Genomic DNA, 27447 nt, shown 5'->3' with positions numbered 1-27447 from the left:
CACATGCACTGGTGCCATGAACAAAATATTGCAGCAGTGCCCAGGCACATAGTGTCATATCAGCAGCATTCTTAAGAAATGCATAAAAAAGTAAAGATAGTGCATAATTTTTACAAGAAAACACAGTTACAACAAAAAAAGTCCATAGAAGTGGAAAGTGGTCCAAGTAGTCATGGTGTTTCTAACAGAGATGAGGGTTTCATGGGAACTCCAGCGATTACCAAAAGGGAGCGTTTGCACTTATAGCACAGAAACAGGGCCTCCTACCCACTGAGCCCACACTGACCGTGACCACCCATTTACACTAATCCTACATTTATCCAACTTTTATCTGTCAATATTCTCACTACCTCCCCACCGCCCCCTCAATTCCAGCACTCACCCGCACATCAGCAACAATTTACAGAGGTTAGCGCTGAGAGACCCAGAGCTTTTCACAGTCACTACCGTGCAGTGCAAATGACACTGAAGGGACAGATGTGTACACAGCAAGATCCCACAACCGGCAATCCAGTGACATTTAGTGGAACTGGTTAAAGAATAAACACTGGCCCAAACCATAGGGGTAAAACCAGGAGGATGAGGCCTTCTGAATATATATACACACACTGATAATCACAGACAATTCTGTGGCTTCTGTTCCACTGTGTGTGTGTGTGTGTGTGTGTGTGTGTGTGTGTGTGTGTGTGAGTTTCTGTGTTTGTTTACATGTGCGCATTCATATTCGAACATGTGTGTGCTTTGTGTATCAGAACCAGTTCTTCTGTCACCTTAGACCTCCTCCTCACTCACAGAACCAGGATGGAAACAACCCTGAACCAGTGTCAGGGTATCTTCTAACTGGCTGCAGGCAGAGCACACTCTTAATATGGTCTCTAACGAATGTAGATTTCAATCTTCTGCAAGTTAAGATGGTAAAATACTACAAGCTACTTCTGTATTCCAAACGTATTTTTATTGCTTTGCTAAGTTTCTTCAGAGTACTTTGAGAAGAAATGGGTGAATTCATCAGGTACATTTGGGTGGTTTGTTGTTTGTTGAGCATGTGGGTGCAGTTTATCGAGTGGCTGGGTGTGTTTGAATCAGATTAGCTTTATTTGTCACATACACATCAAAACGTACTGTGAAATGCATCATTTGCATCAACGACCACAGAGTCCGAGGATGTGCTGTGGACAGCCGATAAGTGTTGCCATGCTTCTTGGTGAAAACATGGCATGCCCACAATTTACTAATCCTTCCTAAACGAGTACGTCTTTGGAAAGTGATAGAAGACCGGAGCGCCCAGAGGAATCCCATGTAGTCACAGGAGGAACTTACAAACTCCTTACAGACAGTGATAGAATTGAACCCAGGTCATTGCCGCTGTAAAATGTTATACTAACTGCTACATTGTGCCAACCATTGAATACAGCATTGAGAGGGTATGAAGAAGAGCTTGCCATATGTTGGCTGGAGCATTTCACACTGAGGAGTAACAACATAGTGACCATACGAAAAATTGGTCTGAAATGGAACATCCAGAGATGACAACCAAATTCCTGGGAATGCCTCCTTAAAATTCCATGAACTAGTGCAATAAGGGAAACACACTCAAAATGCTGGAGGAACTCAGCAGGTCAGGCAGCATCTGTGGGAATGAATAAACAGTCGCCATCTTGGGCTGAGACTCTTCTTCGGGACTGGGAAGGAAGGGGGAAGATGTCAGACTTAAAGGTGGAGGGGGGAAGGGAAGGATGACTAGCTAGAAGGCGATAGGGGAAGTCAGGTGGGTGGGAAAGGTAAAGAGTTGGAGAAGATGGAATCTAATAGGAGAGGAGAGTGGACTATGGTAGAAAGTTAAAGAGAAGTGGCACTAGGGGAAGACGATATCTTGGTGAGGAGAAGAGTTAAGAGGCCAGAGTGGGAAATGGGAGAAGAAGGAAAGGAAACAAAAAACTACCAGAAGGAGAAATCGACATTCATGCCATCAGATTAGAGGCTACCCACATGGAATATGAGATGTTGCTCCTCCACCCTGAAAGTGGTCTCATCCTGGCGAAAGAGGAGGCCATGGACTGACAGGTTGGAATAGGAATGGGGATAGGAATTAAAATGGAAATAAGAAATTCAGCTTTTAGCAAATGGAGATGAGGTGCTCGACAAAGCAGTCCCCCAATTTATGCTGGGCCTCACCAATGTACAGGAGGCCGCATCAGGAGCACTGACTACAACAGATGATCCCAACAGGTTTTCAGGTGAAATGTTGCCTCACCTGGAAAGACTCTTTGGCGCCCTGAAATGAGGTAACGGAGGAGGAAAATGTGCAAGTGCAGCAGTTTTATCACTTGCAGGGATAGGTGCCAGGTGGGAGATTAGTGTGTAGGGAAAAATGGACAAGGGAATCATGGAGGGAGCGATCCCTGCAGAAAGCAGAGAGTGGAAAGTAGGGGAGGTAAAGGTGTGTTTGGTGGTAGGATCTTGTCAAAGGTGGTGGAAGTTGTGGAGAATGACTTGTTGGATGCAAAGGCTCATGGGGTCGTAGGTGAGGAGAAACTAATTCTATCCCTGTAAGGCAGCGGGAAGATGGGTGAGAACAGATGTCTGGGAAATGGAGGAGATGAGGGTGAGGGCAGCATCAATAGTGGAGGAAGGGAAACTCTGTTCTTTGAAGAAGGAGGACACCTCCGATGTCCTGGAAAGGAAAGCCTCAACCTGGGAAGCGATGCGGTAGAGACGAAGGAACTGAGAAAAGGGAATAGCAATTTAACAGGAGACAGTGTGGGAAAAGGTATAGTCAAGATAACCAGGGGAATCGGTAGGTTTATAAAAGATGTTAGACAGTTTGCCCACAGAAATGGAGGGGGCGAGATCGAAAAAGGGGAGAGAGGTATCAGAAATGCACCAAGTAAATTTTAAGGGCAGAGTGGAAGGGAATTTTGCTAATCTGTAATCTGTGAATATAGAAATGGCAAATGGCTATAAGGACTGAAAATCACCAATGTTGCATGTGTTCTATTGACCAGAGGAATGGAAACCCATCAGACTCCTGTGAGAAATTTGTTGCAGATTCTGTGTGATACCAACACATTACACTGAGATTTTTGCCTTTACTAAGCTCTTACCTCAAACACACTCAGTGGCCACTTCATTATGTACACCTGCTTGTTAATACAGATATCTAATCAGGCAATCATGTGGCAGCAACTCAATGCATAAAAGCATGCAGACATGGTCATGGGGTTCAGTTGTTGTTCAGACCAAACATCATAGTAGGGAAGAAATGTGATCTAAGTGACTTTGATTGCGGAATGATTGTTGGTGCCAGATGGGGTGATTTGAGTAACTCAGAAAATGATGATCCCTTGGAATTTTTATGCACAACAGTCTTCAGAGTTTAAAGAGAATGGTGCAAAAAACAAAAAAAAAAATCATCCATTGAGTGGCAGTTCTTTGGGCGAAAATGCCTTGTTAATGAGTGAGATCAGAGGAGAATGGCTAGAGTTGTTCAGTCTTACAGGAAAGTGACAGTAACTCAAATAACCATGAGTTACAACAGTGATGTGCAGAAGAGCAGCTCTGATCGTACAACACATCGAACCTTGAAGTGGATGGGTACATAATAAAGTGGTCATTGAGAGTAAAGTTCTGTTCTATTCCCACATCAACCCACACCTCACAGCAAAAACAAAGGTACTGAGAGAGGTTGACTTCTAATTCTATCAAAATGAAGACATAAGAAGCAGTAGATGCTGGGATGAAGGGCCTTGATCCAAAATGTCGCTACTGCCTAACCTGCTGAGTCCCTCAGATTTTTGTGTAGTGTTCCTAGTTCTACCAGCTATGTGATAACCACATGACTAGGAAACACTGCCTGCAACTTTGGTATAGCAAGTTCTCATTAAACCAATGTGATAATGGTCAAAATGATCTTCTTAGAGACATGTAATTCTGTAGATGCTGGGACCTGGAGCAATATACATGATGCTGAAGGGTTTCAACAGGTCAGGGAGCACTTGAGGATGAGGAGACAAATGAACTGTTGATATTTTGGGCTGAGGCCGATTATCTGGAGAGAATATGTTCTCATCAATGTACTTATCGCTAGAATAAATATTGGACAGGATCCCAGACAAGACTTGGCTGCTATTTTAAGAAGTGAATCTGATTCCACCTGAAGTTTGGCATCTCTGATGGTCCAGCAGTGGGAAAGTTAGAAGAGATATTTTTGTCAAGGGATGGAGCTGGATTTCAACACAGGAACTGTTATCTCCATAAACCACACACAAATGACTTATCCATTCCTGTAGCATCAAGAACTATAATCCATGTGACATTCTCCAAATGGCTGGACAAGGCAATAATATTGCAGTGTGTTTCCAAACCAACTCGGAAAACTGGCACATTGCTTTCTCCGAAACTCCTCACGATCCTAATCTGTGCTGATGTACAACACAGGACAGGCACCAATAAATCAGAAATCGTAAACTTTGTTATAAATTAAATTGATTAAAATATAAATACATTTTGCTTTTCTGCTTCCTAAATGGGGTTGTCTGGACCCAGCACCACTGGAGAAAAGGAGGTATTAGAGTGATAGAGCTATACAGAATGGAAACAGGCCCTTTAGCCCAATGCATCCGTACTGACCAAGGTGACTAGCTGAGCTAGTCCCATTCACTTGATGTTGCCTATATCTCTCTAAATTTTTCCTACCCATGGACCTGTCTAAACGTCTTTTAAATGTTGTAACTGTACCCACCTCTACCACTTCCTCTGGCAGCTTGTTCCATCTTGCCACCTCGCACAATGAAAATATTGTCCCTCAGATCCCCTTCAAATCTTTCCCTTCTCGCCTTAACCCTATGCCCTCTAATTTTAGATTCCTCTGCCCTTGGAAAAGCACTGTGACCATTCACTTCATCTATGACTCTCATGACTTTATCATCATAGGGTCTCACCTCAGTTTCCAATACTCTGGAGAAAACAATCCTAGTCTCTCCAACCTCTCCTAATAAGTCAAGCTTCCCAGTTCTGGTAACATCCATGTGAATCTTTTCTGCAGCCTGACCAGCTTAAAGACATTCTTCTTAAAGCTGGGTGACCAGACTTGTACCTACCGTTCTAAGTGTGGCGTCACCAATGTCTTGCACAGTTGTAATATGATATACTGACTTCTGTTCTCAATGCCTTGACTGAAGAAGGCAAATGTACTAAATATTTTCTTCACCACTCTGTCTACCAGTGTTGCCACTTTCAGGGAACCATTTACTTGTACTACTAGGTCTCTTCTACAACACTCCCTAGGCATCAACAACTCATAGGATCTATCCTCGGCCCAACAGATTGATGCAATCACAAAGAAGGCATGCCAGCAACTCTATTTTATTGGAAGTTTGGGTGGGTTTGGTATGCCACCAAAGACTCTAACAAATTTCTGTAGATGTACAGTGGAAAGCACTCAGGTTGCATGACAGCCTGCTATGGAGTTTCCAACATGCAGGATCAAAAGAGTCTGCAGTGTGTGCAGCCTCAGCCAGTTCCATCACAGGCACAACCCTCCCCACCTTCAAAAGGCAATGCCTCAAGAAGGCAGCATCCATCATTAACGACTCTCACCATCCGGGAAATACCCTCATCTCATTACTACCATCAACGAGGAGGTACAGGAGCCTGAAGACACACACACTCAACACTTTAGAACAGCTTCTTCCCCTCTGCCATCAGATTTCTGACTGGGCCATGAACCAATGAACGCTAGCTCAGTACTTCCCTTTCCTCTATCTATCTGTCTAGTCACCTATTCGTTTATTTGTTGCTTGTTTATTGTAACTTATAGTAATTTTTATGTCTTGGACTTCACTGTTGTGGTGAGACAACAAATTTCAGAACCTCATGTCAGTGATAATAATTCTGACTGTGATTCAGAATCCTCAAGGTAATTTCATTTAGGTCTGTCTCCTCATTTATCTTTCCAAAATACATCACTTTGCTCTTGTCCAAGATAAATTTTACCTGCAATTCCTTGGCCAATTCCCCCTTGTACTCCTAGAGAACCCTCTTTACTGTCTACTACATCACCCTTTTTGCTGTGGTCTGCAAATTTTCTGGCCAATGATTTGGTTATTTCAAATGTAGTATTTGCCTATTGTATTCCTTGCCTCACGTTTAGATGTGAAGACTACCTTGCTCTGATTTCAATTTAAAATGCCTTAACCCTTACCGTGTTGAATGAACAATCATGGTGTCACTGATAGTCCATGCCCTGATACACAGGCATTTATTTCACTTGAAACCTGAAACATTGCTTCTGTTTTTCTCTCCACAGATGCTACCTGATGAGCCAAATGTTTCCGGCATTTTCTTTTATTTTGCTTCAGTTTTCTAGCATCTCTAGTTTGCTTTGATTGTCATGTAGCTTAGAAAGTATTTATTGAGATAATGTATGTAAGTTCCAAAATTTGATAGGCATGGATGGAGAAAGGAGAAAATAAATCAATTACTTAAGGGCTAGCTAATTCATTGCAAAATGAATCTGTTCTTTTCTGCAAGTATTTTATATGTCAATTTTGTCATATATCTGTGTAGTTGGGCGATTGAGTTTAAAAGCTGTTGTGGCTCTATAAAACTCTGGCTTGACCACACTTGGGAATGTTGTATTCAGTTCTGGTTGCCTTATTATAGGAAGGATGCGGAAGCTTTAAAAAGGGTGCAGAGGAGACTTACCAGGTTGCTCCCTGGATTAGAGAGCATGTCCTATGAGTAAAGGTTGAGTGAGCTTGGGCTTTGGAGCAAAGGAAGGTGAGAGGTGACCTGACTGATCTGCTCAAGGTGATAAGATTGAGTGGATAGCCAGAGACTTAATTTTAAGGTGATTGGTGGAAAGTATCGATTGGACTAAAATATAAGAGCAAAGATATGATGCTGAGGCTTTATAAGGTATTAGTCAGACTGCACCTGAGTATTGTGAACAGTTTTGGGCCCCTTATCTAAGAAAAGATGTGCTGGCATTGGAAAGGGTCCAGAGGAGGTTCACGAGAATGATTCCAAGGATGAGGGGATTAACATATGAGGAAAATTTGATGGCTGTGGGCCTGTACTTGAATGGGGGGGGGGGTGCGGGATTTCACTGAAACCTATCGAATATTGAAAGGCCTGGATAGAGTGGATGTGAAGAGGATGTTTCTTATAGTGGCTGAGTCTAGGTCCAGAGGGCACAGCTTCAGAATAGAGGGATGTCTTTTTAGAAAAGAAGGTGAGGAGGAATTTCTTTAGCTAGAGGGTAGTGAATCTACAGAACTCATTGGCACAGATGGCTGTGGAGGCCAAATCAATGAGTATATTTAAAGTGGAGGTTGATAGGTTCTTGATTAGTCAGGACATCAAAGGGTATGGAAAGAAGGGAGGAAACTGGGGTTGGGAGGGCTAATAAATCAGCCATGATGGAATGACAGAGCAGACTTGATGGGCTGAGTGGGCTAAATCTGCTCCTATGTCTTATGGTCTTATAGGAGGTATGTCAGAGGTAATTTTTTTTACATGGTGAGTATTGGGGGTATGGAATGCACTGCCGGGGGGTGGTGGTGGAAGCATCTTCTAATCTAAAGGACAGTAAAAAGAAGGGCTGGTTGGTAGGCTTAGGTGAGCATGCAACACCACAAGCACACCAATGCTCATGACAAACGTTGACCCACCTCCCGGCCACTTGTCCACCATGTATCCACTCTCAGAATATAATGGCAGGTAGCCAAATGATGCTGCTTCTAGGGCACAATAGATAGTCAGGTGGGTATCCTGCACCCACTAAATACAGCTTATCTGCTCGATTTGCAAAGGAGCACCCCAATGTTGATCATGTTCTGGTGTATACAGGGTTGATAATCATTTAAACTTCTTCACTTTTTGTCTGGCTGAAGATTTATCTATCTGCAAACCATCAAACTATTTAACAGAGCATAGTCAAGATACAGATGTTCTCAACTCATTTCACAGTGAAAGGACCTTCCAGCAAATCTGTGGAGAGATCATAGCTGAGTCCCCAAATGTTTTATAGACTGCATCAGAGGACCAAGAAATTTTTTCAGTGTGAAGAACTTCCATTTCTAAATTGGTCATAAAGGATTTATTACAACACCAATGGCTGATTAAAAAATAAAGTAAAAATATATTTACACGCATTTAAATCCATTCACAAGGACAAACAATAAATATTTGCATGGGCTTAGTTTTATGCAAATAACTTAACTATGAAGTGAAGGGCAAATCAAATTAACAACGTACAAATATCGACAGTGACCCGTGTTATTTGAAATTGGAACACCTTTGCTGAGAAAACATCTTTTTGAGCTGAGCGACCTCAGCAGAGAGTGAAGCAAGCTGATTCTTGAGGATGCTGTTTTCGGATTTGATGCTGGAGTCCTCATTTGGATGGTTCTTTGGGCAGTTTGAAATTGGTTGGCCACCACCCTGGGCTCCAATGTGGGCTCTCCATGCAGGTGGAGACAAGCTGGCCCCGGCGCCCTTGTCAGAGTGAGGCATTACAGTGTTGGTATAACACCCTTGCAGTTGATCCCTGACCTGACCAGCTAACTGTTCCGGAAGAGTTCTGGGGGTGGAATTACCCACTGCCATTTGACAAACTCTTAGCCTCAAATCAACCTCGGTGCTCTCTTCCACCCCAGCTCCTATCTTAAACCGGAGCTTATGGGGCAAAGATTTCACCATTTCCATTCGTTCCTGGGATCTCACTGGCTTAATGTTCTCGCTGGAGCCTATCCTAGCAAGGTCCACCTCCACATCACTAGGGGAAGAGAGCTGAGCTTCAAAGTGGTCCTCGCAGTTCGGGGAGAACTTGCCTTGGTCACTCAGGTGGTCATCAAAAAAGACAGGACTTCCAATGTTGGAACTTCCAGGGGTGGAGATACCAGAGTCCTCAGACACCACACTGGACTCTTGTGCTTCTGCCCCAACAGATGCCCTTCCCTGCTGGTTATTAGGTGGGAAGATTTTATTGTCCACGGGATGAGCAACATAACCATTCACAGCCATGGCTGCAAGAGGTCCTTGGATGCCATTTGTGCAGCAGAGAGATGATGGATTACTTGGGGTGACTGGCATCTCTGCAGGGTCCTTTATGATGCCGAACCTGAACTTCAGAGCCAAGAGCTCAGCTTTCAGCCTGGCATTTTCTTCCAGTAAGGCAAGGACCCTCTGCTCAAGGACCATGTCGTTGACCCGCCGTTTCTCACGGGACCGTTTGGCTGCTTCATTGTTCTTCTTGCGCTTGTCCCAGTAGCTGCTATCCTTCTTCTCTTCTGGGATGAACTCCCGCTTCCTCCGGTTGGTGGAACCGGTATCCTTTGGCTTGACCTGCCTCATGCCCAGCAGGGATCTGGCCAAGAGGCTGTTGGTGCTGAGCAGGGACATGGCTTCTTCGGTGAAGGACACGTGTGGACCACACAGCTCCAGCGAACGTGGACCGGGCTCATTTTCCTGGAGTTGGTCTGCCTTTACTTCTCTTACCTCCTGGCAAGGCTTGGCTGCAGACACGTCCATCCTGACTGATGGAAACACTTGTCTCTGATAGGGCTCAATGTTGAACACAGGATCTGTTAAAATAACATAGAAAAATAGATTGTTAGAATGCTATACATTATTGCCTAAGGCTTACTTCAAATTCCAAGTTCAAGTTTATTGTCATTCAACCATACACATGTATACTGCTAAACAAATCAGCATTCTCCTGGGGCCAAGGTGCAAAACATAGTACATATAAGACATAGGTGTAGAATTAGGCAAGTTGGCCTATCAAGACTGCTCCGCCATTTAATCATGGCTGATCCTTTCTTTACCCCCTCCTCAGCCCCAATCCCTGGCCTTCTCCCCAAAACCTTAGATGCCGAGTCCAATCAAGATCCTATCAAGCTCTGCCTTAAATACACCCAACGACCTGGTCTCCATAGCTGCCTGTGGCAATAATAGTCACACACAGCACATGTAGTTAAAATCCTGTACATAAGTCACAAAATAATATTAGCACAAGTCCCTAAGTGTCACGGCCATTAAGCCCACTCCAACGCTTCCTTCCCACACAGCCCTCCGTTTTTCTTTCATCCATATGCTTAACTAAGAGTTTCTCAAATGTTGCTAATGTATCTGCCTCTATTACCAACTTCTATTGGACGTGCATTGCACTCACAACTCTCCGGGCAGAAAAATCCTACTTCTGACATCCCCCTGTAGCTTCCTCCTCTCACTTTAAAATTACGTCCTCTCATATTGCTGCCCTGGGAAAATGGTGCCAGATTCCACTCTATCTATGCTTCTTATCATCTTATACACATCTATCAAATCGTCTCTCATCCTCCTTTGTTCCAAAGGCCAAAGCCCATAGCTTGCTCAATCTTTCCTCATAAGACATGGTCTCTGATCCCATGCAGCATCCTTGTAAATCTCCTCTGCACTCTCTCTGAAGTTTCTACATCCTTCCTATAATGAGGTGGCCAGAACTGATCAGTGGAGTGTTTGTCATCCAACTCTTTTGCAGGTATCGAAATTCTGACACCTCTCTTCCCTTTTTCAATCTCTCTGTCTCGATCTCTGAAGCCAAGTTGTCTACCGACATCTTTTTTAAAACTACCGATTCCCATGGTTATCTTGACTATATCTCTTCCCATCCTGTCTCCTGTAAAAATGCTATTCCCTTTTTTCAGTTCCTTCATCTCTACCACAGCTGTTCCCAGGATGAAGCTTTCCTTTCTAAGACATCAGAGATGTCCTCCTTCTTCAAAGGTAGGGGTTTCCCTTCGCCCACCATTGAAGCCCTCACTGGCTTCTCTTCTATTCCCCAGACATTCCCGCTCACCCTGTCTTCACACCTATCACTCCATGAGCCTTTGCACCCAGCACATCACTCTTTGTAACTGCCGCCATCTTCAACAAGATCCAAACACATCTGTACCTTCCACCGACTTTCAGCTTTCCACAGGGATCACACTCTCTGTGATTCCCTTGTCCATTTGGCCCTCACTGCTAATCTCCTCCCTTGTATACATCCCTGATCATTTACCCCCTCCCTTACCAACAATACAGGGCCTCAAAAAGTCCTTCCAGGTGAGGCAACACTTCACCTGTGAATCTGTTGAGGTTGTCTATTGTATTTGGTGCTCCTGATGTGGCCTCCTCTACACTGGTGAGACCCAATGTAAATTGCGGGACTGCTTTGTCGGGCACCTCTGTCCATCTGCCAAAAACGCAACTTCCCAGTGGCCAACCATTTTAATTCCTATCCCCATTCCTGTTCTAACAAGTCAGTCCATGGCCTCCTCTTTTGCCAGGATGAAGCCAAGGTGGAGGAGCAACACCTCATATTCCGTCTAGGTAGCCTCCAACCTGATGGCATGAACATCGATTTTTCCAGTCTCTGGTGATTTTTTTTTCCTTCTTCCCTCTCCCTTCCCTCTTCTGCTATTCCCCACTTTATCCTCTTACCTCTTCTCCTCAGCTACCTATCATCTCCCCCTTGGTGCTGCTCCTTCTTCCCTTTCGCCCATGGCCCACTCTCCTCTCCTATCAGATCCCTTCTTCTCCACCCTTTACCCTTCCCACCCACCTGACTTCGCCTGACTTCCAGCTAGTTATCCTTTCCTCCCCCCCCCCTTTTACTGCAGTGCCTTCCCACTTCCTCTCCACTCCTGCAGGTAAGCCTCTGACTGAAACATCGCCTGCTTATTCACTTCCACAGATGCTGCCTGACTTGCTGAGTTCCTCCAGTGTTTTGTGTGCGTGGCAGGTATCAACTGGAGCAAGTAGAAATCCACATCAAATGACTCTCACAGGCTGGAGATGCTGGAACCTGGAGCATTAACCAAACTGCTGAAGGAACTCAAAGTCAGAATTGAGTTTACTGTCAGGTACAGTAAGTGCATGTACAGGTGCAATGAAAAACTGACTTGCAGAAGCATCACAGGCACATAGCATCAGATATGCAGCATTCACAAGAAGAACATCAACTGAGCAAAAATGATACAAGAAAGAACACAATTGGAACAACCACTGCAATGCAAAGTAGTCGCAGTGTTGTCACATTGAGGTAGTGATTAGGGTGTTGCCAGATGAATGAAGACCAGAATGGTTGAAGGGAAGGAGCTGTTTTGAACCTAGCGGTGAAGGACTCCAGGCTTCTGCACCCCCTGCCCTCAACAGGTCAGATAATATCTGTGGAAGCAAAGGGATGTTTGGTGATTCATGTCGAGATTCTGTACTAGGACTGAGAATGTAGAACAGAGATAGCCAGTATAAAGAAGTGAAACGGAGGGGTGATGCAGGAGATGGCAGGTGAAAGGCTGAGTGGTTCTTACAGACAACAAAACAGGAAACAGAAAGCATGTTATTTTAAAATAAACTTTTAAAAGGTTATGCAGTACAAAATAAAGAATGAAACACGTAAGATGGCCACCTTATCAGGTACCTCCGCAGATGAGTATATGTCTGTGGTCTTCTGCTGCTGTAGCCCATCTGTTACAAGATTTGATGTGCCGTGCATTCAGAAATGCTCTTATGCACACCACTGTTGTAACGTGTGGTTATCAGGATTACTGTTACCTTCCTGTCAGTTTGAACTAGACTGGCCATTTGCCTCTGACCTCTCTCTTTAACAAGGCACTTTCACCCACAGAACTGTCACTCACTGAGTGTTTTTCTTATCACACCGTTCTCTGTAAATTCTAGAGACTGTGTGAAAGTCCCAGGAGATCATCAGTTACTGAAGTGCTCAAACCACCCTCCCTGGCACCAACAATCATTCTGCAGTCAAAGTCACTTAGCTCACATTTCTTCCCCATTCTGATGTTTGGTCTGAAGAACAACAGACTGATCCTCTTGACCATGTCTGCATGATTTTCTGCATTGAGTTGCTGCCACGTGATTGGCTGATTAGATATTTGCATGAACAAGCAGGTGTACAGATGTACCTAACAAAGTGGCCACTAAGTGTATTTGATTCAACATATATAGTGTAAAAGCAATTCAGGGAGTCAGACGGCAGCTATGGAGGAAATAGTCCATCAACATTTCAGGTCAGGACCCTTCATCTGGACATTCAGACTGAGTCCAGATGAAGAATATTGATCAACACTCCATTTCCTCTACAGATGCTGCCTGACCCACTGAGTTCATCCAATGCTCTGTCTATTGCTCCAGATTGCAACTTTTGAAGTCTCTTGTATCACACATCTATCATTAAAGTAGAAGCTGATATATCATAAATAAATTTATTTTTAAAATTACATATATAATGAAATGTCAATGTGAGTAAATAGGGTGGTTTAGAAAGGATATGAGGTGCTTGTCTTTATTGGCTGTTGTGTAGAATACGAAAGCAGGCACAACCATGCCATAATTTTATAAAGCATTGGTTAGGCCACACCTGGAGTACTGTGTGTAGTTCTGTTCACCACACTCGTGGAAAGATGGAAGTACACCGGAGAGGTGCAGAGAAGGCTCACCAGGATATTGACTGGATTGGAACGTATCGGTTATAAGGTGAGCCTGGATAGGCTGTGTTTGTTTCCCTGAAGTGGAGGGTGCTGAAGGGGTGACCTGACAGAGGTAGAAACCTATGAGGATGAATAGGTAGAATAGATGGTAAGAATTTTTCTTCCTTAATTGGGGTGTCTAAAACAAAAGGAGCTAAGTAGAAGGTAAGAAGCAGGAAATTTAGAGAGGGGGAGATTTTCACACAAATGTGGTTGGAATCAGGAATACATTGCCTGATGAAATGGTGCTATAGAGTCATAGAACAGCACAGAAACAGGCCCTTTGGCTCTTCTAGCCCATACCATCCTGGCCTTCTGCCCAACCCCATTTACCTATACCCAGACCATGGCCCTCTAATCCATGTGCCTATCCAAACTTCTGTTAACTGTTATATTTAAGGAAATATAACATTTGAGGCACGTACTCTCACAATACCTAAAAACCATCTAAGCAAGCCTCTCAGTTGCCAGTTCATGAATCACGACGGTGTAAATGGGGCCAGTGCAGCGAAAATGCAGTGCAGTTGAACAATAAACTGCAAGATCATAACCAGGTGGATTGTGAGGTCAAGAGCCCATTTCATCAATCAAATCTAAACTATTTATCAAAATAAACTGAAACTGAAAGATCTGTTGCAGTTCTCTTCAATTATGATCTCATGGTATTTAATAATTTCTATTAAGAATTATGAAGTATAGCTTGAATCTCAGACTTCTGTCCACTGAATGATTGGCAGCTTTTGAGACCAACTTTCCTGTCAACAGTGCAATTGACAAATATTGGGTAACACGGAGTATAGTGGAGTTGGTTTATCACTGTCATGTCAACCAAAAGACAGTGAAACAATTGTTTTGCATACAGTTCATACAGATAAGGTAATCTTACATCAGGTCATTGAGTTATTGATATTGGTGTATCATTGTCACAGGTACCAAAGTACAGGGAAAGTGTTTTCATACAGATCAGTTCATTACACAACACTTTGAGGAAGAACAAGGCAAAACAATAACATGCAGAATAAAGTGTAACAGCTGGCAAGATCACAAAAAGGTAGACTGTGACGTCAAGAATCCATCTTATTGTTCAAACACCTGATAACAGCAGGTTAGAAACTCCTTGAACCAGCAGCCACTGGCAAAGTATATTCCAGCCAAAGAGTTTGGACAATGAAAGCCTGTTGTAATTCTCAGCAGGGATACTATCTTCGATCTAAATCCAGTTTAGAGTACGCCAAGTAATAGCTGCTACCTAAAACGCCTTGCACAGCATCGCTGGGAAAATCTGATGGGGAAGGAATCTAATTCTTCTCAATTTAACCAAGTGAGTCAGAGGAAAGTCTGATTTACGCCCACTTGGAGTTATATACTGAATCAGACTTATCACATTAGAGTAATATGATAATAAATGGGAATAAATAATTACATACAACAACTTAGCTGGTATGAAAATCAATGTGATCACTCAAGTCGTGTATGATGTTTTCCTAAGGGGTTGTTTATTGACGGGTCCTCAGGCGGCTGAAGGAGGCTGATCCGGGATCCACACATATTCTGGGACAGTGTAAACGCGAGTAAGCCGTGGTCGTGGTTAGTGATTAATAAATATTACAGAAAATACGGTAACGGTCATTATATTAGAGGAATTACGACATTGGATATCGAAGAACTGGTAATGGGACGCTTATTAGAGAGTACACTGTTGAAGGAAGTAAGGTGTAAACGAAGTGATGTTATCGTAATAAAGCCAAGGAATCTTGTAATAGATATTACAATAAGCTTAATTATTTTATGGGCAATAGATTCCGATAAATCATTGTTAAGTTTTCTGAAAATAAAACAGAAACACCATATTCTGGAAATCTGTAATAAAGCAGGAAATGTTGGAAACAGAGGGTCTGTCTATGAAGAGTGAAATAGAGTTCACTTTTCATTTACTGACCAAGAGTCTTCCACCTGATACGTTAACTGTCTTTTTTTTTCGGCAGAAGCTGCCCGACCTATTGTGTATTTCCAGTATTTTCTACTTTTACCGTAGTCCATGTGACTAGATAATTTGTAGTAAAAATGATAATTATACATTAGATTAGAATAAGTACGATAACGCACAGATAATAATAATAAATGCGGATGGGTGATAATTAAGTAGGGTTAGGAGTCATTTGGAAGTTTCTTAAATTATAAGTCTTTGCCAGCATCACCGTTCTCTGTTCAATACACAACAGTCACGTTAACGAGAGCCCCCAGGATACTGGCAATTCGACCCCCCAACCCGCCAACACGAGCGGCCAGTGGCTCTCGAGGGCTCTACACTGAGGTATTCACCCTGATGGCCAGCTTCGTATGTGGCTGAATCAGGTTGTGTATAGAGCCCAGGTATGTGGGCACCAAGTACCACTATGTGCCCAGGTTCTACTTGTCGCCCTGGCTACGAAGGATGGGTCTGGCCCCACTCCCGCGCAACGCCCCAGTCAGCTGGTCGTTGCCGGCATACCTGTCCCACGTAGCAAAGTTCTTCCAGGAGAACGCCTTTGACCACAGGGCCATCAGGCAGTGGTCGGCACGTAGTGTCCTGCAGGCACTGCAGGAGAAGGACTTGAGGGACACAGTGGGGTGGTTCCCTGAGCAGACTGTCCAGTTCATCTGGCAAAATGCCTCATCGCCAGATCTCACCAACAGGAACCAAGACCTCGCCTGGCTGGCGGTGAGAGGGGCCCTCCCAGTCAGAGCCCTCCTGTACGCCCGGAATGTCGTCCCCGCACCCCACTGCCCACGGGAGGACTGCAGTGAGGAGGAGTCTGTGACCCACCTCTTTGCACACTGCCAGTTCGCAAAGAGGGTGTGGAGGAGGATGGACGGCTAGTGTCACGTTTTATCCCCAGCAGCTGCGTAACAGAGGACTCTCTGATCTACGGGCTGTTCCCGGGGACGCACACGGAGACCAACATCCGGTGCTGCTGGCAGATCATCAACTCGGTGAAAGACGCTCTTTGGTCAGCCGGAAACTTGATGATCTACCAGCACATGGAGATGTCCGTGGGAGAATGCTGCCGACTGGCACATTCTCGGCTGCAGGAGTACGTGCTGAGGGACGCACTGAAACTTGGTGCAGCCACCGCAAGGGCCCGGTGGGGAAGGACCACAGTATAGGTTTCTCCACCCGTGGGAGTGGGAGGGGTCGGGTGGCGGGGAGTATACCCCTCAACAATGATGTGGTAAGCTGAACTACTGGAGTGCCACGTGGGTGGCTATAAACACGGATATTTTACTGAATATAATGGAAACGTATGTAAAGGATGAAAAGTTATTGAATGGTTTATTGTATATATTTATTTTTGAATAAAGTATATTTTGAAATAAAAAAAAATTTCCCTGGAACAGCATGGCCACTTGACACAAGCCCTGGCTGCTCACCGACACTCTTATATGAAGAATTTACGTTACAGCCAGTCAAGGCTACAAACATCTACGTAAGTTTCCATTAAACTCAAACTCGCCTCCTTCCCAAACATCTGCCAGTCGGTATCTAATTAAAACACAGTCACATTATTCCCCGCACTCTCCCTCACCTAAACTCGCTTTTAGTTCAAACTTACTTGGTTTCCCCGCTTCACTTGACTGGCTAATCAACATTTTGGATAAAACTGTAAGTTTTGATCACTAAAGCGACTGAAGGGAGAAAAAGGCAAACTCACGACTCTCCTCGTCGGTCCTCCACCACTACTGGTTCGGGGTTCCAGCGCAAAAATATCGTAAATCGCCACAGTTCCGAGTATATGATTCTCCTTCCTCGAAAGTAGATCTGTCCGGTCAGCAGGAGTTATCTCAGCTGTTGCAATGCTTTCTTTCCCCTAGTGTTACCCAATCATAAAAAAGAACTCCTCCCACCGAGGCAGAAGTAAGATTCATACCGCCTTCCTTACACTATTTCTGTAACTCACTCCTGCCCTTTCTGTAGTTTGTTATTTTCCACTGTGCACTGATCTGGAAACAGTGTTCCTGTAGAATAAATTGTAACTTGTAGTATCTTGTTTATGTCTTGCCGCCGCAAAACAATACATTTTACCGCATACAGGTCGGTGATAATGAACCTGATCCTGATATCATGCTCCCTTCCTCACTCCGAGAGAAAAAAAAAGGCTCGCTGAGACACTTCTATTAACCTTCTGCGTATTTGCCTTGTGACACAGCTGCCCTTTCATTCCTCTCTCTCCCGTCGGGCAGCAGCTTGGGAGCAAGTACCCGCAGACTCCCCTCCTGTCAGCAGACCCCCAGGCGGACCCGTCCTGCGCTAGGGGATGGACCCTTAGTCTCTCAGTCTACCTTCAGAATCAGAATCAGCTTAATTGTCACTGGCATTTGTATTCTTGTGGCAGGAGTAACGAATTATTACAAGTTGCAATAACAATAAAAGTGCAAAAGAAGGATAGAAAGGTGGTGTTCATGAGTTCATAGACAGTTCTGAAACCTGATGGTGGAGGCTTAGAGGCTCCTCCTAAAATGCTGAGCATGGGTCTTCAGGCTCCTGTGCCTCCTCCCTGATGGTAGTCATGAGAAGAGGCCATGTCCTGAATGTCTTGAGACACTGCCATTTGAATAGGTCCTTTGTGCCCATTATGCAGCTTGCTGGGTCCACAAGCCTCTCCATCTTTTACTGATCCTGGGCATTGCAGCCTCCTCAACAGACAGCGATGCAACCAGTCAGAATGCTCTCCATGGTGCGTCTGTAGAAATCAGCTAGGGTCCTTGGAGGCATACAAGATACAAGCTGCTTGACTGTGCAGGTGGTTGCTAGCATCTGGGAAGAGTAGAGGTCACGGAATAAATTACATGGGACAATACTGTATCTCATTGTCCACTTTATGAGGTACTTCCTACAGGAAGTACCTCATAAAGTGGCCACAGAGTGAAAGTACGTGGTCTTCTATAGCCCATTCACTTCACGGTGCAATGTGTTGTGCATTCAGAGATCCTCCTCTTCACACCAGAACCGAGGACTGGAGGTTGTCCTGGGTTTGGAGGGCCCTCTCTGTGAGTAGGTGGGAGGGTTGGAGAAGGGTTTGTTCTTCTGTTGTTGGCATTGATGTTGTTGCTTGTGTTGTTTTGCTGAATATTGTGGGCAGGCTATGTTGGTGCCAGAATGTGTAGCGACACCTGCACGTCCTTGGTTGTGATGGTTATTAATGCAAATGAAGCATTTCACTGTATGTTTCAATGTACATTTGATAAATGAATCTAAATCTAGAGGTTAGATGTTATTCCTTGGTAGATAGGAGTGTGCTTGCAACACTGCGTGTCCGACAGAGTGATCAGCAGCACTGGGGCTCCACAGGGGACTGTCTTGTCTCCCTTTCTCTTCACCATTTACACCTTGGACTTCAACTACTGCACAGAGTCTTGTCATCTTCAGAAGTTTTCTGATGACTGCCATAGTTGGATGCATCAGCAAGGGAGATGAGGCTGAGTACAGGGCTACGGTAGGAAACTTTGTCACATGGTGTGAGCAGAATTATCTGCAGCTTAATGTGAAAAAGACTAAGGAGCTGGTGGTAGACCTGAGGCACCAGTGACCCCTGTTTCCATCCAGGGGGTTAGTGTGGACATGGTGGAGGATTACAAATACCTGGGGATACGAATTGACAGTAGATTGGACTAGTTAAGGAACACTGAGGCTGTCTATAAGAAGGGTCAGAGCCGTCTCTAATTCCTGAGGAGACTGAGGTCCTTTAACATCTGTCGGACAATGCTGAGGATGTTCTACGAGTCTGTGGTGGCCAGTGCGATCATGTTTGCTGTTGTGTGCTGGGGCAGCAGGCTGAGGGTGGCAGACACCAACAGAATCAACAAACTCATTCATAAGGCCAGTGATGTTGTGGGGATGGAACTGGACTCTCTCACGGTGGTGTCTGAAAAGAGGATGCTGTCTAAGTTGCATGCCATCTTGGACAATGTCTCCCATCCACTACATAATGTACTGGTTGGGCACAGGAGTACATTCAGCCAGAGACTCATTCCACCGAGATGCAACACTGAGCATCATAGGAAGTCATTCCTGCCTGTGGCCATCAAACTTTACAACTCCTCCCTTGGAGGGTCAGACACCCTGAGCCAATAGGCTGGTCCTGGACTTATTTCCTGGCATAACTTACATATTAATATTTAATTATTTATGGCGCAACTGTAATGAAAACCAATTTCCCCCGGGATCAATAAAGTATGACTATGACTATGACTATGACTATAACTATGACTATGACTATGAGGAGTGATCTTATAGAGGTGTATGAGTCTATGAGGGGCAAAGATAGCGTGAATGTGCACAGGCGTTTAACCAGTGTAGAGAAATCAAGTACTGGAGGGCAAAGGTTTAAGGTGAGAGGGAGAGATTTCAAATTTAAGTTCAAGTTCAGTTTATTGCCATTCAAATGTACACATGTATACCACCAAGTCAAACAACACTCCTCCAGAGCAATGTGCACAACACAGTACATCTAACTCACCCACACAACAGCTAAAGTAATACTACCACAACTAAATTTACAAATAATAAGGTGCATATGTGATACAAGTTAAGAAGTAAACAGTATAACACTACTGAGGCTTCATATATGATGAGACAGTATGATGAGGTTCATACATGATAGCAGGGAGTTCAGTGTTCTTACAGCCTGGGGGAAGAAGCTATTTCCCACCCTAACAGTTCTTGTCCTAAGCGTCGGTACCTCCTGCCTGATGGTAGGGGGTCAAGGAGATTGCTGGACGGGTAGGAGGGATCATTGACAATGCTGAGGGCCCTGTGTACACAGTGCTTCTGATAAATATTGCTGGATATGTGGAAGAGAGACCCCAAGGATCTTCTCAGTTCTTGCAATCCTTTGTAGGGATTTGCGGTCAGATGCCTTGCAATTCCCATACAGACAGTGATGCAGCTGGTCAGAACACTCCCAGTAGTACCGTTTTATAGTTTGGTTAAAATGGTTGGGCTGGGAACAGCCTCACTTGCTCAATCTCCTCAGGGAGTGGAAGAGTCACTGTCTCCATGAAGGAGTCGTGTATGTGCAGTGAGGAGGTTTCATAGAAGCTTGATAGGGAACCTTCCTATGCAAAGGATGATGTGTATGTTGAATGAGCTGTCACAGGAAGTGGTTGAGGCAGGTACAATGACAGCTTTGAAAATACAGTGGATTTCTAATTTATGGAGCAGAATTAGGCCCTTAGACCCATCGAGTCTTCTCAACCCCATTCTGCTACCTTCTCCCTGTAAACTTTGACACCCTCACTAATGAAGACCCTAGCAACCTCTGTTTTAAATATATCCAATTACCTGGCCTCCACAGCCATCGGTGGCAATGAATTCCACAGACTCATCACCCTCTGGGTAAAGAAATTCCTCCTCATCCCTGTTCTAAAGGGATGTCCTCTATTTTGAGCCTGTGGCCTCTGTTCTTAGACTCTCTTACTATAGGAAACATCCTCTGCACATTTAATAGGCCTTTCAATATTTGATAGGTTTCAATGAAATCCCATTCATTCTTCTAGACTCCAGCAAGTACAAGCCAAGAGCCATAAAATGCTCTTCATTCATTAACCCTTTCATTCCTGGGATCCATCACGTTAATCTCCTCTGGACCCTCTCCACTGCCTGCACATTCTTCCTTAGTTAAGGAGATAAACCTTCTTGAGTGGGCTCCCCCTTGAATATCTGGCACTCAGGGCTGCTTGCCAGTTCCAAAAACTCCCTTTCGAATGACTTGGCCTCCACACCCAGAACCATCAAATACTCCTCATGTATTAACTTTTTTCATGTCTTGCACTGTACGGCTGCTGCTAAACAGCAAATTTCATGACATACGTCAGTGATAATAAATCTGAACTGATTCTAATTCTGATGAAATGACGCATCCCGAAGTTTTGTTCCCAACTTTCAGCCAACAAGTACTGGTGAATCAAAGAGTTATGATTCAGCTCAGACCATCTTCAACTCAAAACAAAGCTGAGTTGAGGGCTTGTTTCTGCAGGAAAAGAGTGTAAAAACAAGGAGAAGAACATGCTAACAGAGGTGAGTCACTGGGAAATGTTTAATGAGAAGTTAGATGAACAGGTGGGTAGGAAAAGAGTGAGTGTGAGGTGAAGGAGTATAGAACCAAGCCTGAGAGAAGCCTAAGACAGGTCTATTTCTCTGCTGTGGATATTATGAAATTATTTTATCCTCTGCAACTAATATACCGTAAGATGTAAATTATTCTGTAAGTAAGTTTAACCTTACTCAGAATGAGAGTCTGGTTTGCAAAGTCTCCACCTTTCTGTCCATCCTTTGGGGCCTCCCACCCACTCTCTGCCTTTCCCTCCTTTCATCTTGCTGACTGCCTCATTTCAATTTCCCTCTCATTTTCAGTCTAGCTTGTTGTTTCTATTTCATTCTCACCACTTTCACTTCCCTTTCCTAAGTACTTCTCTCTCTCCCCACCCTCTTTCTTCACCCTCTCTGCATGTTTTCTCTCTCCCCTCATTCTTCTCCACTCCTCTCATTCTCTCACTCTTTTCCTTTTTCTCTTTCTCCCTCTCTCTTGCTCTTCCCCCTTTCTTTAGTCTTGCTCTCTTTCCCTCTTTTCCTTAACAAGAAACACTTTTTGAATGTCCAGAAATTTGCGATAAAGTAAACCCAGTCTGGCCTAACTCAAGTGAGCATTAGTAATATACAGAGGGGCTTTAAAAGTCGAGTCAAGTCAAGACAAAATTATTATTATTTAACTATATACATGTATATAATGTATATAAACATATAATATCAATAGAAACAAGATGTTACTTTGAACCAGGATGTAAGGCACAGTATTACACATAACATACATAAAGCACGAAAACTTCTGGAGGAAAGAGACTTGCCTTTGAGGAGAGTCTGCAATAAAAATATGCCCCCATAATAAATTCCTCACAGTACCACAGTACTCGGGAGAATATTCCTACATGGAACTGCACATCCCTCGCGACTCCACCAGTCATTCCAGTACACCCTTAAAGATCCCAATACCCACCGTAGTACACCCCCCTCCATGCAATCAACAATGTCACCAGTAAATCTCTCACATCACCACCGGTCTACATAGTACACCCTCACAATCCCAACATTTTGCATCGGTATAGCCCTCACAAAGCCACCGGCCACACCAGTACACCCCCCACAATCCCACCAGCCACACCAGTACACCCCTCAGAAACAAACCACCACACAAGTAAACCCCTCACAAACTTACCACCCACACCAGAACAACTTTCACAAACCCAGCAGCCGCACCAGTACACACCTGACAATTCTGCCAGCCATACCAGTACACCCTTTACAAACCTACCACCCACACCAGTACAACCCTCACAAATCCACCAGCCACACCAGCACACTCCTCACAAACCTACCACCCACACCAGTACACTCCTCACAAACTCAGCAGCCACACCAGTACACACTTCACACACCTACCACCCACATCAGTATACTCCTCACAAACCTACTGGCCACACCAGTACACCCCTCGAAAACCACCAGCCACACCAGTACACAGCTCACAAAAATACTGGCCACACCCATACACACCTCACAAATATACCAGCCACACCAGTAAACCCCTCAAAAATCTACCAGCCACTCCAATACATCCCTCATAAACCCACCAGCTATGCCAGTACACCCCTCACTACCATAACACCCACACTAGTACAGCCCTTACAAAACTACCATGAACACCAATACACACACCACAAACCTACCAGCCACACCAGTACACCCATCACAGGACTACCAGCCACACCAGTACACACCGCACAAACACACCAGCACACCCATCACAGACCTACCAGCCACGCCAGTACACACCACACAAACACACCACCCACACCAGCACACCCATCACAGACCTACCAGCCACGCCAGTACACACCGCACAAACACACCAGCACACCCATCACAGACCTACCAGCCACGCCAGTACACACCACACAAACACACCACCCACACCAGCACACCCATCACAGACCTACCAGCCACGCCAGTACACACCGCACAAACACACCAGCACACCCATCACAGACCTACCAGCCACACCAGTACACCCATCACAGGACTACCAGCCACACCAGTACACACCGCACAAACACACCAGCACACCCATCACAGACCTACCAGCCACGCCAGTACACACCACACAAACACACCACCCACACCAGCACACCCATCACAGACCTACCAGCCACGCCAGTACACACCGCACAAACACACCAGCACACCCATCACAGACCTACCAGCCATGCCAGTACACACCACACAAACACACCACCCACACCAGCACACCCATCACAGACCTACCAGCCACACCAATACACCCATCACAAACTCACCAGCCACACCAGTACATCCCTCACAAACTTACCACGAACACCAATACACCCATCACAGACCTACTAGCCACACCAGTACAACCCTCACAAACCCACCAGCCACACCAGTACAGATCTTACAAACCTACCAGCCACACCAGTACACCCCTCACAAACCTACCACGAACACCAGTTCACTCCTCACTAATGCACCGGCCACACTAATACACCAATCACAAACATACCAGCTGCATCTGTTCACCCCACTCAAACCCAGCAGCCACACCAGTATACCCATCACAAACTTACCACCCACACTAGTACACCCCTCAATAACGCATTAGCCACACCAGTACACATCTCACAAACCCACCAGCTACACCAGTATACCCCTAACAAACCCACCAGCCACACCAGGACACCCATCACAGACCTACCAGCCACAAAAGTACACCCCTCACAAACACACCAGCCGCATCTGTTCACCCCACTCATACCCCGTAGCCACACCAGTACACCCATCACAGACTGACCAGCCACACCAGTACAACCCTCACAAACCCACCGGCCACACCAATACACCCATCACAAATATATCAGCCACACCAGTACACACCTCACAAACCCATCAGCACACCCACACAAACCCACCAGCCACATCAGTACACACCTCACAAACCTTCCACCTGGACCAGTACACCCCACACAAAACTACCAGCCATACCAGTACACCCTTCACAAACCAACTGGCCACACCAGTAAACACCACACAAACCAACCTGCCACACCAGTACACACCTCACAAACTAGCTGGCCACACCAGTACACCCCTGACAAACCCACCAGCCACACTAGTACACCATACACAAACCCACCAGCCACACCAGTACACCATTCACAAATCCACCAGCCACACCAGTACACTTCTCACAAACCCACCAGCCACACCAGTACACCCCTCACAAACTCACCAGCCTCTCCAGTACACCCCTCACAAACCTACCAGCTACACCAGTACACCATCACTAACATACCAGCCACACCTGTAAACCCCTCAGTAACCCACCAGCCACAGCAGCACACCCATCACAAACCCACCAGGCACACCAGTACACTCCTCACAAACCCACCAGCCACACCAGTACACTCCTCACAAACCCACCAGCCTCACCAATACACCCCTCAGAAACCCACCAGCTACACCAGTACACCCCTCAGAAACCCACCAGCCACACCAGTACACCCCTCAGAAACCCACCAGTCACACCAGTACACCGCTCACAGACCCATCAGCCACACCAGCACACCCACACAAACCCACCAGCCACACCAGTACACTTCTCACAAACCCACCAGCCACACCAGTACACTTCTCACAAACCCACCAGCCACACCAGTACACCCCTCACAAACCCACCAGCCACACCAGTACACCCCTCACAAACCCACCAGCCACACCAGTACACTCCTCACAAACCCACCAGCCTCACCAATACACCCCTCACAAACCCACCAGCCATACCAGTACACCCCTCACAAACCCACCAGTCACACCAGTACACCCCTCACAAACCCACCAGCCACACCAGTACACCCCTCACAAACCCACCAGCCACACCAGTACACCCCTCACAAACCCACCAGCCACACCAGTACACTCCTCACAAACCCACCAGCCTCACCAATACACCCCTCACAAACCCACCAGCCACACCAGTACACCCCTCACAAACCCACCAGTCACACCAGTACACCCCTCACAAACCCACCAGCCACACCAGTACACTCCTCACAAACCCACCAGCCTCACCAGTACACTCCTCACAAACCCACCAGCCTCACCAGTACACCCCTCACAAACCCACCAGCCACACCAGTACACCCCTCACAAACCCACCAGTCACACCAGTACACCCCTCACAAACCCACCAGTCACACCAGTACACCCCTCAGAAACCCACCAGCCACACCAGTACACCCCTCACAAACCCACCAGCCACACCAGTACACTCCTCACAAACCCACCAGCCTCACCAATACACCCCTCACAAACCCACCAGCCACACCAGTACACCCCTCACAAACCCACCAGCCACACCAGTACACCCCTCACAAACCCACCAGTCACACCAGTACACCCCTCACAAACCCACCAGTCACACCAGTACACCGCTCACAGACCTAACAGCCACACATGATTACAATTCTTTACAATTCTAACAACCCAAATCAAAGCTTCTCTCACAACCTCAATACTGCACACCCTCAACCCACCCTCACAAATTCCACTAGTCCCCACAGTGCAGCCCTCACATACCCAGCAACCCGCAGCAGAAGAGTGATGTCGGCCTCTGCACGGTGTTGTTTTGCCCAGCGAGGCAAAGTGCACTTACCTCAGCTTCGTGCTCTGCGCCGTTGGATGGGGCTGCTGGAGTTCTGCCTGGAGGTATCCCGCGGGCTCTGTGCTCCGAATGCTGCCTCTCCTATTTGAGCTGAAACCTCCCTCAGACAGGGGGTAGGGAGGGAGGGGGGTGATTGTGGAGGGGAGGGGGGAGGCTAGGAATAGAGACAGCCACCTGAAGCATGTCTGAGCTGCCAATCAAGATGCAGCGTAACCTTAGCAACTGCATCCCCCTGACAACCAATACATGTGTGCATGGGAGCAAGCGTTGTGTCAGCCTCCTAGATCGCCATGGCAACTCATGACGTCAAAAGAAGCCAGAAATAGCCGTGCAATTTGCGAATGTTATTGTGTCTATTAGTGAATGCTCGTAAATCTGAACAAATGTGACTGCAAATAGATGGTCTGGGAGCATATTATCAAATTTGCTGGTTATTCTTTAAACATCCCACCCCCTCTCTAATTTTTGCTCCTGAGCTTATTCCAATGTGGGGACAGCACTCAGACCGGTTGAGCATATAAAGATTTACAAATGATATTTAATTGCTTTAAACTAGTCAGACACCTGGTATAAGGGTGTCTGAGTCACAGCTATGTTGGTTATGTGTGTGTCTATAATTGGCACTGCTGACTGCTATAAATAGCAGAAGACGCAGGGTCCTCTGATCTGTTTCTGGGATCCAGATACGCACTGACAGGACTTGATAACAGACTTGTCATCATACCTCCCCAGTGCAAGTAAGATGAGTGTTGAAATTTATTTTTATTCAGAGCGCCAAGTAGGCCCTTCCAGTCCTTCGAACCATGCTGACCCAGCAACCCCGATTTAGCCTTAACCTAATCATGGGACGATTTACAATGACCGATTAACCTACGCAGTACGTCTTTGGAGAGTGGAGGGATACCGGAGCACCTGGGGGAAACCCATACATTCCACAGGGAGGATGTACAGAGACATTGTACAGAGGATTCTGGGTCCCCGGTCAGTTTGCGTCCATGCCACTGGACCCTGAGCGCGACCTGTCAGGGACTGTGCGGTAGCTGGCCGGGTAACAGCTTCTCCGTGTTAAACAAAGTGATGCAAAGGTGTTCTTCATTCTGGAAACATCACAATGGACTCGAGTGATCACCCTACTATTGATGTGGTGAAATGATCTGTTTGGA

General features: G+C 45.7%; 1 protein-coding gene and 1 long non-coding RNA gene across 5 annotated transcripts in view; one reads left to right on the top strand and one right to left on the bottom strand.

Annotated features, from left to right (window-relative positions):
• Nucleotides 1–8073: 8073 nt before the first annotated feature.
• Nucleotides 8074–26373, bottom strand: LOC140191178 (uncharacterized). 4 transcript variants are annotated; one of them, XM_072248334.1, is made up of 2 exons: nucleotides 26276–26373; nucleotides 8074–9587 (listed from the first exon to the last, which is right to left on the bottom strand). In XM_072248334.1, exon 2 carries the CDS (start codon nucleotides 9532–9534, stop codon nucleotides 8281–8283), a length of 1254 nt encoding a protein of 417 aa, XP_072104435.1. In that variant the 5' UTR covers nucleotides 9535–9587; nucleotides 26276–26373; the 3' UTR covers nucleotides 8074–8280. The 4 variants fall into 4 exon arrangements, with proteins under 4 accessions (XP_072104435.1, XP_072104432.1, XP_072104431.1 ...); XM_072248331.1 differs by lacking the exon at nucleotides 26276–26373 and adding an exon at nucleotides 17207–17564; XM_072248330.1 differs by lacking the exon at nucleotides 26276–26373 and adding an exon at nucleotides 17108–17177.
• Nucleotides 21452–27447, top strand: part of LOC140191179 (uncharacterized) — a 69234-nt gene continuing 63238 nt past the window's right edge. The window contains exon 1 of the long non-coding RNA XR_011883772.1: nucleotides 21452–21570. This is a non-coding gene — a long non-coding RNA (uncharacterized lncRNA). The remainder of the gene's footprint in view (nucleotides 21571–27447) is intronic.

The sequence above is a fragment of the Mobula birostris genome, chromosome 32 (assembly GCF_030028105.1).
Source record: "Mobula birostris isolate sMobBir1 chromosome 32, sMobBir1.hap1, whole genome shotgun sequence".
Taxonomy (NCBI): domain Eukaryota; kingdom Metazoa; phylum Chordata; class Chondrichthyes; order Myliobatiformes; family Myliobatidae; genus Mobula; species Mobula birostris.
This window is presented reverse-complemented; position numbering and strand designations above follow the sequence as displayed.